The sequence below is a fragment of the Enhydra lutris genome, unplaced genomic scaffold (genome assembly GCF_002288905.1).
Source record: "Enhydra lutris kenyoni isolate GAN:26980312 unplaced genomic scaffold, ASM228890v2 scaffoldscaffold14, whole genome shotgun sequence".
In the NCBI taxonomy this organism is placed as follows: Eukaryota; Metazoa; Chordata; class Mammalia; order Carnivora; family Mustelidae; genus Enhydra; species Enhydra lutris.
In genome coordinates, this window is record NW_019154098.1 from 32977109 (window position 1) to 32991394 (window position 14286).

The 14286-nt window shown below is 37.6% G+C and overlaps 1 protein-coding gene across 1 annotated transcript in view; it reads right to left on the reverse strand.

Annotated features, from left to right (window-relative positions):
- The window catches only part of LOC111146591 (zinc finger protein, FOG family member 2), a 358885-nt gene that overhangs the window by 148363 nt on the left and 196236 nt on the right, over positions 1-14286 (reverse strand). Inside the window, exon 5 of the mRNA XM_022502210.1 lies at positions 11015-11126. Coding sequence (XP_022357918.1) covers positions 11015-11126 — 112 coding nt within the window. The remainder of the gene's footprint in view (positions 1-11014; positions 11127-14286) is intronic.

The following is a 14286-nucleotide window of genomic DNA, read 5'->3' on the forward strand; positions in this document are numbered from 1 at the left end:
AAAAAATAAAAATAAAAAAAAATAAAAAAATAAAAAACAGACAGAATTCCTATCTTTGAAGAACGCTCATTCTGTGGGTGAGATAATGACGTTAAAATTATAAATAAATACTAAAATGACAAATATAAGATAAATAAGGATGTTATAAACTGAATACGTTCCCTCCATTTTTATGTCGAAGCCCTAAACCCTAGTGTGATAGCATTTGGAAGTGAAGCCTTTGGGAGAGAATTAGGTCACTTCAGGATCAGTGCCCTTATAAAGAGAGACACACACGGAGGAGCTCTCTCTCTCTCCCTTCATTACATGAGGATTCAGCAAGATGGTGGCCACCTGCAAACCCAGAAGAGGCCTCTTATCAGTCTCCAAATATGTCTGCACCTTGATCTTGGGACTTCTCACTTTCATAATGGTGAGAAATAAGTGTCTATTATTTAAGTCATCCAGTCCATACTGTTTTGCTATAATAGCCAAAGCTGACTTATACAAAGGAGAGAAAGGTAAGAAGGAGCAAGAGAAACAGAGTAGTTAGGCAGACCCTCCAAGAAGGCAACGTTTAGAGAGTGTTGCGAATGAAATTAGAGAGGGATCAATGTGGGGGCAGAGCACAGTACAAAGGCCCTGAGGCAGAGGCATTTTTTTTGTACTAGCAAGCAAAAGCAAGGGGGCCCAGGCCCACTGGGACAGAGTAGTTGGGGAGTTGTAGTAAATGTATCCACAGAGGTACCTAGAGGCAGATCATGAAGGTCCTGTTAAGTCAAAGTAATGATTATGCAGGTTTTAGTTCAGGGATTGGCAAGCTTTTTTAATAAAAAGCCAAATCTGGACACCTGGGTGGCTCAGTCCCTTAAGCACCTGCCTTCTGCTCAGGTCAAGAGCCCAGAGTCCAGATATCAAGTCCCGTATCAGGCTCCCAGCTAAGTGGGGAGCCTGCTTCTGCCTCTGCCCCTCCCCCTGCTCCTGCTTTCCCTCTTTCTCTCTCTCAAGTAAATGAATACAATCTTTTAAATAAATAAATAAATAAATAAATAGCCAAATCATAAATATTTTAAATTCGCAAGCCAGAGGGTCTCTGCAGCGGCTCAGCTCTGTTCTTACAGCCACAGACAAGTATAAACAAATAGGTTTAGCTATGTTGCAGTTCAACTTTATTTACAAAAATAGGCGATGGGTCAGATTTGGTAGCATGGGTCATATCAATCCTTGTATGAGATCAGTGTGACTGTGATAGGAAACCTCTGGAGGGTTCTATTCACTTCCACTTCTCCACTTTCTCTGTGAAACAGAAGCAAGGCTATTATCTAATAAGGGATGCAGTGTATTTGGGGAGACGGAAGTCTGAAATAGTCACCTTGATTAGAAAAATAAGTCTGTATGGCAAGGTTACATCCATTGAAGGTTCAACATTCACCTTGTGGTCAAATGCAATATCAACTGGTCAGCAATGGGTCTAGTTGCTATTATTTCGTTGTCATTAGTGGTGGTGGTTTGTTTGTTTTGTTCTGACCACATCTGTATGGCACTCACTGTAGATCAGGCACTATTCTAAGCACTTCACAGATATCACTTTACCTAACTTCTGCTGCTTGGATGTAGCCAAAGGAAAGTGGAGAGTTGGACTGACTAGAAAGGGGGTATTGTCAGGCCAGTACAGTAAAAGTCAGAGAGAGAGAGAGAGAGAGAGAGAGGTGAGGAAAGAATGACTAGAGAGTGACTGGAATCATGAGCCCACCAAATTCAAGGCAGGTAATCTGGAATTAAAGATGGGGAGGGGAGGGAGAGTGGGGGGGGGCATTGGTGAACAGTAAAATGTTGGTTGTGGCAGGGAAGGAACAGAGGTTCATTTGGAGTTGAAAAATTGTAAGAGTCAGGTAATGAGTAGATCAAGGTGAATGACTGATTACTGTCTTCTAGAAGGGTACAGGTATGATGTTATTTCCTTGACAGATAAAGTGTTAGTTTTATTATGGGATGGACCTATGCTGAAACTTAGAGGCTCAAATCTTACTAAAATCTCAGTGTGATTGTGTGTGCCTCAAAACTTTTTGGTAACTCTCCAATGCCTTTACTGCAAGGTCTTCAGACTGGACTTTTAATGGAACCTACAACATGGCCTTCTAAAACTTTCGGAGGCTTCCTCACTGGTTTATTTGTAAATTCTCTAACTAAAGTATGCACCAATACTCTCATGAAAACATTGTACACACTGTAGTCTGCAACCTTTTACTCAACACAATTTCAACCTCCTCAAATGCCTTTCCCCATTTCTCAAACTTATATTTAACTTTCACTATCCAACCAAAACTCCACAATCTTTGTCAACTTTCTTTGACCACATAAGACTGAACTCAGTATTATGCAAACTTTATCAATTAAGGTCGCTCTGTCTTTTTCTTTCTTTCTTTCTTTCTTTCTTTCTTTCTTTCTTTCTTTCTTTCTCTCTTTCTTTCTTTCCTTTTCTTTTTTTAAAGATTTTATTTATTTGACAGGCAGAGATCACAAGTAGGCAGAGAGGCAGGCAGAAAGAGAGAGGGAAGTAGCTCCCTGCTGAGCAGAGTTCCTGATGCCGTGCTTGATCCCAGGACCCTGGAGATCATGACCTGAGCCAAAGGCAGAGGCTTAACCCACTGAGCCACCCAGGCGTCCCATCATTTAAGGTCTTTCAGTAAGTTCCTTAAGCTGGGGTGGGGATGTTTCATAGCCTTTTGTATCACTCATGATACCCATGCCATATCATGCAAAAAGCATTGGGTCAATTACTTTAATTTTATTTTAAAAATTATCTTGTGAAACACAAAGTGTCAGGACATTCATAGAGATGCTAAAGAAAAATAATTATCTCACTGAGGAATAATTTAAATTCTATGGATGAGAGACATTTTGTGGGCAAGGCAAAGATTTCTTTGTTCCTTTCGTTTGAGTTATATCAAAAGGAGAGCAAGAATGTAGTTAAGACAAAGAATGATTTTCATTTGCAAATATTTTTCCTAAATTATATGAGGAAAATAATGTGAAGAAAATTATAGACGAAGGATACAAAAAATCCTCCTCAAATCTAACCACCTCTACAGAAATACTCTTATAATTTCAGGGTATTTCTTTCAAGTATGTTTCTCTACACAAACATTTTTTAAAACATAATTATAATCATAATCATACTAGGAACAAAGCATTATATTCTACTTTTTCATTTGGAATTATAACACAATTTCTTCTTCTACATAATCCACTGTTTTCAAAAAGTAGTCAAGTAGCTCATTCTGAAAAAAAATCTGCCCTAAAGAGTTGTCCCTCATTTTAGCTGTCAGATACTTTTGGGGTAGCTTTCAAGATTGGCATCTCTTTGAAAGACAAGCTAACATCCCTGAGTGATAGTGAGTCACCTCTCAAAAGACCCCACTCTTCATTTCTCATTTTTATACTTATAAAACTGATATATTCTTAGTTCTTATCATTGGCCAACATCCTGACTGGGTTTTTACCCCTAAGAGACAAGACGTTTCATTCATATATGGGTCTACGGTGGTTTAGGATATTTTTTTTCTCTGATATATGATAGCACATCTAACTGGGGTAATTAATGGTATTTTCATGCAGGATTATTTACCAATATTTCATTAAAGAAATTCATAGTGATGTTGATATGAAAACAAGTGTATTTTCTCATATCACATAGCCAACATTAGTAATAACTAAGGACATAAACTAGTCAGTACGATCAGACCCAGCCTGAAATAACCCAAGTAAATCACTAACATAATTGTGAAAACTGTAGACTTGAAGGAAGAAAAGGAAATGACAGAATGCCTGACATTTGCTGAAGTTGCTGTCATTCCACCATTTGCAACAGAGAGCCCTACTGTAAATTAACATAGTCACTGGAGGGGTCACTTGTCTTGACCTTAAGAACCCCTCAGAAATGACAATTTGAATCCAAATGCTGGTTTTCTAAAGCAGCCATTTTTACAATCACTGGTTCCTAGAATAGACACAATAAATGACTCGCTCCTCAAACCATCCCTCCTTCGCATAGAACATGACCAGAAAGAGCCTCAGATGTTCACAAAACACGTTGGGTTTTCGGCATCGCGTTATCCTGTGGTGCTCTGCAATCAATTACTGTTATACCACCATCATTAATAATTTTCTTAATGAAAATGATTCTGTTGATCTCCGTTGTATTTTAATTATCAGAGTTAAGCATAATTACACTGCAGCTCTGAGCTGGCATGTGGACTCCTTTAGGGCGCAATTTTGTTTTAACACACTGATAATGTAATTTTACATTGTGTCAGTTTGTTTGGTTATTATCCAGTTGTACAATTCCACTGTATTCCTGATAACAGATAATAACCTTAGTACCTCCTATATCCTGAAGTCATTTAAAAAGCAATATTGGAATTCCGCGACTAGCTAACTTAATCGCCTTATGATTTTATAATTCCCGCTGCTAAATATTTGGTTCAAGCACCCACCCTCTTTTAAGAATACCATAAAACCAGATGACAGTTGTATATTTTCTGTGAATGACAGAATGGTTAGATAAACACTTAAAATATAAGCACACTTTTTTTTCTTTTAAAAACAGCTTCTTATTTACATAATATTAGGCCCTTTAGATGAAGTTGAACAGGAACTTGCAAGCTACTTTGAAAATTGGCTGCTACGTTAGACAAGGCTATTGTGTCAAAATTCTAGCAACATGCAACAGATTCACTATTTGAAGGTGGAAAATCATCCAGACTTTGGAAGAGTCCTCACACTAAAAGATCTTTGTTTTTTGAAAAGTTGATCAATTTAGTCCGTGTGCAGAAAGTTACTCATCCAAGTGAGGTCTATTAGAATTTCTGCATTATTTCAACAGTGTCTAGTATAGGATTTTGAACACAGTAGACAATCCATCAAAGCTTAAATGAACTCACTGCACAGTTACGTTTGTGCAAACGGGCAAAATCAGAACCCTGAGATGATTTTGAGATTGGTCTTCTACATGACTTTTAATCGCTGTGGTCTTGAAAGCAGGAGGTATTAGCACAACGCTCTGCTGTGACTGGTATTTTAGCTCACCATTGAATTAGGGAAAAAAACACAGAGTTGCTGATGGACACGGATGCACACTTGTGAAAAAGATCAATAACCTGCAGCCTGGGCCCAGCGAAGGGCAGCATCAGAACTCTGTTCATTAGATAACTGGAAACTGAAAGTCAACGTGCTCAAGATGGAATCCAAATTTCACCGTGCATGAGCCAAAGATCCTTGGATTAGTTACTTATCTAAACCCTCAGTTTACTCATCTGTAAAGTAAGGATATTGCTGCTTACATCATGAGCCTGTTGTAACAGTAAATAAAATGTAGGTACGGTATGCAAATTAATGTCTGTGTAGAATAAGTGTTTAATATTCTATTAATACTAACAGTCTTAGTATGAGCAGTATTATCATTATCATCTTTTTTTAATCATTATCATCTTGATACTAGACACTTTACATAAGACTTCCACTAAAAATAAAAATGCCATGCGTTCAAGGAAAAAAAGCCCAATAAGATCTTCAGGCAAAGGCTTTGGGCCCTTGATTCTGTAAGACCGTTCTCTGCAGAGACTGTGATGTGAGTTCAACAGTAACTGAATGAGAGTTTTGGAATCCTGGGCTATAAATCTGGCATCAGATGGCATATTTTCATGCACACTTGCTTGATACCAACATAAAAGCCTGGTTTCATTTCCCCTAAGTTTGTACTGACGTGTCCACAAGTGCAAATTGGATTGAGTGTAAGATAATTAGCAATATAATATTTATAATAATATACACAGTTAAGTTTACAAGGTTCTGCCTCTCAAAAATTCTCCAACATGACCATGGCTATTCCATTTTCACAGCTGAGGAAATCAAGATTTATAGGCTACGTGATTTGCCCAAAGTCACACCAGCAATAGCTTTTTTTTTTTTTTTTTTTTTTACAATGATACTGTGCTTTCATATAAAAACAAATCTGTGGTTAGGGTGGGAATGAGGGTTCACTGATACTTTTCCATTCTTTTGATTGACAATGTTTATTCTCTTAGTACCCATACCTAGAGAATGTGTCTACTCTGAAATGACAACTCCATGGAAGACTCCATTACTCCTTACTTGAACTGAATGAACACAGCCACAAGTTCAAGGCATCAAGGCTTAATTCTGAGTACTCAAAAACAAAAACAAAAACAACCCGAAGGAACCTATTTACTTTTAAGATGTGAGAAAGGTCACCGTACTCTGCAAACACTATGAAGTAAAGAACACCACGGTACATAGAAAAGTCGGCCTCCTATGCGCAATAGGCATTAGTGGATTTTAGGACTTAGCTGGCAGACCTTGCTAATCCTACCCCCCAGCATCCTCTCTTTAACTTCAGCATGGTGCTTTCCAGTCTTTTTCCATTGGAGATAAGCAAATTAGAATTATCTGGAGTCTGTTGAGAATAATGGCAAAAAACAGAGGACACAACAAGTCTGGTCCATCAATGTCTGGATGAGCTAATTACTTTCTGGAATGACAGGGGGTAGTCGAGGCAGGGAAAAAGTACATCAGATTACAATATTAATGCCAAATACTATACTTTTTTACTTTGATGAAACAAGATGATGGCAGCCTGTCACATAGCACTGATATAATATAATTTTATAATAATTTTTTGATGGACACCCTGGAAATGAAAGCTATAGTTATATTTAATTTTGCTATTAGCTCACATTTAATAATACTTTAAGAAGTAAGTATGCCTCTTAAATGGGAATAGTTATACACTAAGTGGCCTATCTAACACACCATAGGAAAATGATATCAAAAATTTCACAGTCGGGGCATTTAAAAAATGCTACACGTACGCATTTTACATTCTATTTGTAAATAGGTACTGATATGTTCTCAGATAGCCAGGTCCTATAATAATGATTCTGGCACAGAATTCATAAGTAATGTAGGTTCTTAGCTAGAAAACAAAATAAGGAAATGCAATTTTGGCTTCAGAAATTTATTTGTCATCTTCGGTGAGTGCTTCTTAGACATAAGGAATTATGTTTTGTGCCTAAGTGCATGAAGTTAGCCCATCAGGCAACTAGTCCTTTGTATCTGTCAGCAGCACTTTGGTTTCATTTGGGGAACTATTTCTTCTCTTAGTGGCTCATGTGGGGTTAATTCTAGTCTAAGGATGACTGTAGTCTGCCGGGGAGAGACACTGTGATTAACTGTGTCAAGGATTGGTATGTGATGTGCCCTAACCAAAACCCAGAAAAGCTGTTTTCATTGGAATTTCTGTCCTGGTAGACTAAGTCTGGAGCTTCCCACTACCTGAGGAGAATGTTTCTGAAAATGAAACCCAGAAAAGAAAGAATGGGCAGAAAACAGAGACAGTCTGGGGACAAAGTTTGAGCAACTGGATTAAGCTGTTCCTGAAATCTAGAACATTCTTGGCCTCTCAGTTTTATGATCTTCCCCCTACCCCCAACACACACACACACACTCACACACACACACACACACACACACACATTCTTCTTCTCTTTCTTCTTCTTCTTTTCTTTTTTCCTTTCTTTCTTTCTTTCTTTTTTTTTTTTTTTGGATAAGCCAATTTCCTTTGGATTTCTATCACTTGAAAACAGTCCCAAATAATAAATAACATACATATTATGAAAATGCCTCACACTTTATGGATGTCCAAATCAATCCTGATTAAATGTAAATCACCAAAACCTTCCACCTACAAAACTCTTTTGCTTTAAGGAGCCTTATCATACGTGTAAGCCTTTGAAGACAACAAACTCAGAATCCACGGGGTCCTGATAGGAGTGCTTCCTGGGGTCATATTTTCCATGACTCAGATGATCCCTAGTACAATCACAGCATATCAAGGTATTCACAGTACTTTGAGTCATAGTCTTGGTGAGCTATTCCTTCCCTCTAGAGGAAATCTGAATAGTAGGAATTAGTATCAGGCCTCTGAAGCCCATCTAAGAGAGCAGAATAGAATTTAAGGGAGAATTTTTCCGAGTATGTTACCCAGAACACTAATTCTAAAGGGTGTCCACTTGAAAGGAGAAAAAATATATATAGATAGATAGATATAGATATAAATATATAGATATCATACGGTCAAATGAGTTAAACAAGTGTTTTACTATAGAACTTCTCAGAGTATCAGTGGCAGCAGACATTGTGAGTTTCCAAGAGGGGCCATGACAGGCAATATTAGGTCACAGGGCTCTTTTTTAAACGAACTTGGGATTCTGTATAATGCATTTGGAGAGTGCCATATCATAATATATACTCTTTGTGATTTCCAGGCATAAATACCCGAGTGATTTAGAAGAATTTACTAATCATATAATAATGGCAGAGGGAAATCAGAGTCTCACAGTACAGGACATAAGGTTTGGAATGATTAAGATCCAGATTCAAATTTGACCCAGATTCAAATTTGGCTCCATTATCAGCTCTCTATGACCAAGAACAGCCATACTTCTTTCTAAGTCATAATGGCAAACCATGTAAAATAAAAAACACACTACCTATGTCATTGAGCTGTTTGAAAGCCTCATATGGGGAGAAATTATTCAATATGTATAACTCAGACCCTAAGTTAGACAAATGCACGTTTGAAACCCATTCCAACCCTTTACTAGCTATGGGACCATGGCAAATTACTTAACCCACCTAATTCTCAATTTCACTTTTTGTAAAATGGAGTAATATATTAATTACCTCATAGGAGGTATTCAATGAAGATCAAATGAAATAAGGCCTCTACAGTAGTTACTGCCGTCCCTGCTGTTTGAACCGCAATGCCAATAGTTCTTAATTTGAAAAATATCAGATTACCTTCTGTCAGTTAAGAAGCATTAAATAGCCATAATTCATAGGGCTCATCATTTGAGTATGTGAAATGCCTATTACAGTTTCTGACAACCACTCATCCTTTGTTTATCTGGTCAGCCAATCAGTATTTATTTAGTGTTTTTTTTGGTACAGGCAGCACACCAGACCAAGGATAGGAAGGTTAACGAAGACATAGTTCTTGCCCTCGGTAACTAGAGAGTAGATCAGAAAGGCAGGCAATACTAGCTAACACCTCACTTTTTCCTTTGGCCAGAAGTTAATAGCTAACTTTTCCCCTTTTTTTCTTTTTTTCTAACTTTTGGCTTTTTTACTCTTTTCTTGAACCCATATAATAATGATCGTAAAACAACGTGATGAAGAACAACGAGAGAAACACATACAATCTGGTACAGAAGTACCACAGAGCAGATTCAGTTGGGCTTAGTAATGGCGGCTCTTAGTATCCACATAATAGGCTAGTATGTAGTTGGGCTCAATGCATGCTTTATGAGTTAATTAATTAGTAACCTTCCATAAATTACTCCAAATTATTCATTGCCTGCAGACTTACTATATAGCCAACCATGATACAAAAACACATAAACATGTTCAAGTTAATGCACTCCACTGAACACAGAATTGGAATTTTACCGTATTTCTTTCCTTATATGTAACAATCTAACAATCATTGCTCCCAAAAGAATGGCTGATTTAAAAATGCAATGGATTTTGGATTATGACAAGAGAACAGCTCTTCTCTTGGTTCCTCCATATTATATTGCCATCACCAAGATAAGACACTGTATAACCAAAATTTATTCCTCGTAATTAATCCTACATTCCAAGGCTTCTTTTGTATTTCTGCATTCTGATTGTGGGCACTGGTCAACTAGTTCGCTATACCATTCCCTTCCACTTTGATAGATCATATTGACAATGTCCTGGGAAAATCACACTTTCCTTCCCTCTAAAAGCTCCCACCAGCTTACCACAGGTATTTCAGGTTAGAAAAAATGAGTGGGTCCGGGACCAGCAATTATAGAAGGGAAAGGAATATAATCAGATCCTGGTGTGCAGATTGTTTTTTTAGCTTGCAAATTCCCTCTTTCCGGTGTTTCAACTTTCAAAGGCTCATGGTAGTTTAAAGGCAATCCTCTTATAAGTGTACAAATTGTAATGATTATAGGAACAAGTTGTAATTGTTTCTAGCAAGTTTTTAAGAGTCTTTGATGTTATGATTAGTGTTTTATATGTTAATATATTGATAGGGGTGCTTATTTGCTTGTTCCCTTGTATGCTTTTATGGTTTCTAGGTTCAATGTGCAAGTAAATCTTTGATCTCAGTAGGTCTGTTTGGTTAAAAAAGAAAGCTAAAAGAAATTAAACATGAGAAGCCCAAGGTTTTGCAATATTTACGAAGAGACGCTATTAGGTATTTCACTGTAAGAGTACAGAGCTGGGGCCCATAACTTGAATATAGAGAAAAGTGCCCAAAACCACACCACACACGAAGAGGGGCCTGTGTCTGGGAGTGCCATCATGGACCTTTGGCTCCTTTGTAGCCAGGTTGTAGCTAGATGACAGGTCTAGGCTGATGTCACACTGAGCAAATCAAAGGCAAAACTCTGCAAGCCATCGGTTTCCTCTTCCCCCGTTTGTCTCCTGCCCTTCAGAAATCACCATGGGGAAGAATTCTCAGTCTTTGCGGTGTTTCCCTTTCAGCTATCCTCATCATGAGTGATTTCAAGAAAGGGGCTGGAATGCCTCCTGGAGCATACACCTTGACATGGATCTCTAAATTTCAAAAGGAATTTACTTTCTGTAGATAATATCTCAGAGGGAGGAACCTGGGATATCCTCAAACTGGCTATCAATAAAGCTAACAGCAAGGAAGGTACCAGTCACGCCACTCAAATACAGGGTTAGGTAACTGTGTGCAGGGCTAAGTCATTAATGGTATAACACTTTCTGTCTTATCCTGTACAGAAAAAGCCCAGTAGACTCTGCTGGAAACACAGGTTAGAGAGATTCTTGAGAGAAAAAGGAAGAGAGTGGATCACGTTTCAGTTTGCATTCCCATTCCAGCTCACTTGGTGTGGGCCTGCCTTGCTCAGCTTCCAAAACTTGCAAAGAGAGAGAGAAAGGATCCTGCATTTACCTTTGCTGTACACAATGCAGTTGTTTTTGCTATCTTCCACTCCTTGCCAGGTCACATCCAGCAGCCACTTGGGACCAGCCGTCAGCACCATTGGGACCTGAGCCTTTGTCTTCTGCGGAAAGAAGGGTAACAAACAGATGCCATTTGCTTTCGTTGATTAAAAACTTGAGTAATAACTGTACTAATCATTTTATTTTTACAAACAACTAAATCTCCCAAACCATAATCCAAGTCCTTATTCCCCTGTTTCATATCTTTTTAAGATGACAGAAGCTGTAAGGCTTTACTGCTTTTCCTTAATCTGAATGGTAGAATTATTATCAAGGATTCTTTTTTTTTTCCCTAAATGATACTGGATCAGATCTCCAAGATTAGACAGATCTCTTGCGGCTCTGAATTATAAAGAGAAGGCAGATGACTTTCATTGCAAAGAGCAGAGTGTTTAGAAGTGAACTTTAGACACATTGTACTTTACTATCAACAGGATCTCACTATTTCCTGAAACAGACAGGAAAGAATTTAAAGAATCAGGATCCATTTCAAAGCTCTATCCTGAGCAACATTTATATTAGAGTAGGAATTTCTGTCGAATGAATAATGAAGTCTACCCAACCCCTCTGCTGGGTGTGGATATGTAGTCTGACTGTAACCGAAATAATAATAATGCTAATGATTCACCGTACATGGTCTCCAGAAAGACTATAAAAGAGGGATCGTGAATAAATTCTGAGGCAGAGCAACTAAAGCATGACATCCCTCACTCTGAGAAGCACACAAAGCAGGGACACTCGTGCCCTAGTTCTAACAAAATATTTCCAGTTGTGCATTTTAAATATAAGGCTCAGAATGTTCATTCTTTTAGGCTGTTTCGCATCCAAATTATTTGTCTTTAATTACGTTAAACATGGCAGGAAGTAAACTGGGGAGGAGACAAGTGAGCTTTAGCAAGACTGTTGTTACCGGATGAGTCACAGTGAACCGGCATTCAGACTTTTATCACCCACCAGACCATGTCTGTATATCAAATATCACAAAACCACAACACAGACTACAATGCGAGGGTCTCCAGGTAATTTCTGAACTGAATCTTCACCTAGATATGGTCCTGCCAAAGAGATCTCAGCTCATTCTGGGGACTCTGCCGCAAATTTACCAAATTGGCATTAATAAGTATTCACTTGAGGAGTTCCACGTAATCTGGTCATTTCAAATCCCTCAGGAATCTGGAAAACCCATTTCACCCGCTGAACGACAACAATGATAGCGTCTGAGACACGAATCTATTGTTAGCTGCAAACCCATATTGACAACTAGGCATAAGATGAATGTTAAGTCATTTCCTGAAGTATGAACTATATTATAAGATGTAGAACAACCATAAAACATACTGTTTAATGAAAAAAAATCAACCATGATGAATAATTTAAAAAAAAGAAGTCTGAAAAAATATTTCAAATGTTAAAAGAGATGGCAAAACAGATGGTGAGAAATACTAGCCTACAAATTTTTTTTATATTCATATTTTGATTCATTTCAAATTCTTAATTTTTCAACTACATATCTTAATATTTGGCAAACATTTATCTGGTGCTTTACATGTTCAGAGAAACTTCCCTAGTAACAAACTATGGAAATTGTTCCTGAAAGTACAGTCTTCTAAGGATGGTTAGGTGAAAGCCCCAGAGGAAAGAAGCAATTTTATATTATATCTTTTTTTAACAACAGGCAAAAATGTTATCAAGTTATCTTTATGGTGATTAGTCTGAGGGACCCTTTTTCTTTCCGTTTGAAAACAGAATTGAGGACAAGCAAGCTTCTTCAATCTGAAATGATAAGGACCCATAGCCAATTAAATATTAGGTCTTAATTATGCATTTGCCTGCTTCTCTTACTACCAGAGAAACCGGTAAATCCACAGATGAGGGTCAGCAGCTCTCTGAGCAGTAGGCAGAACAAGTCACAAGAGAGAGCACACCATTTTGATAAACCTGCACGTAAGAGATTTCGTGGTCTTATTGCTAAAACCTTCTCTCTTCCACTTTTAAAGAACAGAATTCAATGGCAGGCACCTCCTCCATTTCTATTGTACTGTTATTTCATGGGAAAGACATGCCTTTTATTTAATCTTCATGCTCCATAGTTCTTAGAGCCACAAAAATTTCTACACAGTAGATCAGCTTTTATAATTTTCCACAGATAATATGAAAAATAGATATTGATCACTTAAGTTCTTTAGGGACTCTTTTAGTGTAAAGCAAATCAATTGATTTTGTTGATACTGTGATCTTCTGTTCATTTATGAACATACAAACCACCTCCATCGTGGTCCTCTGATTGGTGCTTGGAATATGAGGACATCTTTTTCGGTGAAAGATACAGATACGTAAGAAAAAGTTTAATATAATGCAAAAAGTAGCATGATAAGGAGTATGAAGTCATGTGTAAATTGTTTTGGGATTAATGCAAGGCAAGAGAAGCATATTTTGAAGGACCTTTTCAAACCACGCAAAACCTTTCATACTTAAATTTCTAGGCAAAGGAAACCAGTAAAGACAGTTTAATTAGGAAGAATATGGTGCTACTTCGTATGCTACTTATGCAGGGACTTTCTTAGACACTTTCCTGACTTATTTAGTCTTCATGTCCATTCTCAGATAAAAAACAAACAAAAACCAAAAACCAAAACAAACAAGCAAACAAAACCCTGCAATTCAAAGATTAATAATTTCTTTTAAGTCAAATAGCTGGTAAAAGTAGGACCCCATTTCTATGTCTAGCTCAGTCTCTAGCTACCACTAACCCTGGGGTGACCAACCATCTGGGTTTTCCTGGGACTGAAGGGTCTTCCAGGATGCTGGATTTTCAGTGCTTAAACTGGAAATTCCTGGGCAAACTGGGAGGTGACTTGTTCACCTCCACCCCTATTAGTACTACTACAGTTAAAACAATATCAGTGGTTTACATCTACTGAGCACTAAACGTTGGATGTTGTTCTTCCCCTCAATTATCTTTTTTGAATTTTAAACTCTAGGATTTAGGTATTAACATTTTCTCCACTTAGTACATAAGCAAATTAGGATTTGAAGGAATTAATTTTATGATACAAATTAGACTAGTTAATTAAAATCTTTTCTTAGTAGTAAGTTAGGCATCTTGCCTTTTAAAACCTTGAAAACCTTTATTACACCTGGGCACAGGCAGAATCTGACTTATTAAAAAACAAGGAAAAACAATTTCTTTTACTCTAAACCAACAAAGCAAAAGCAAAAATG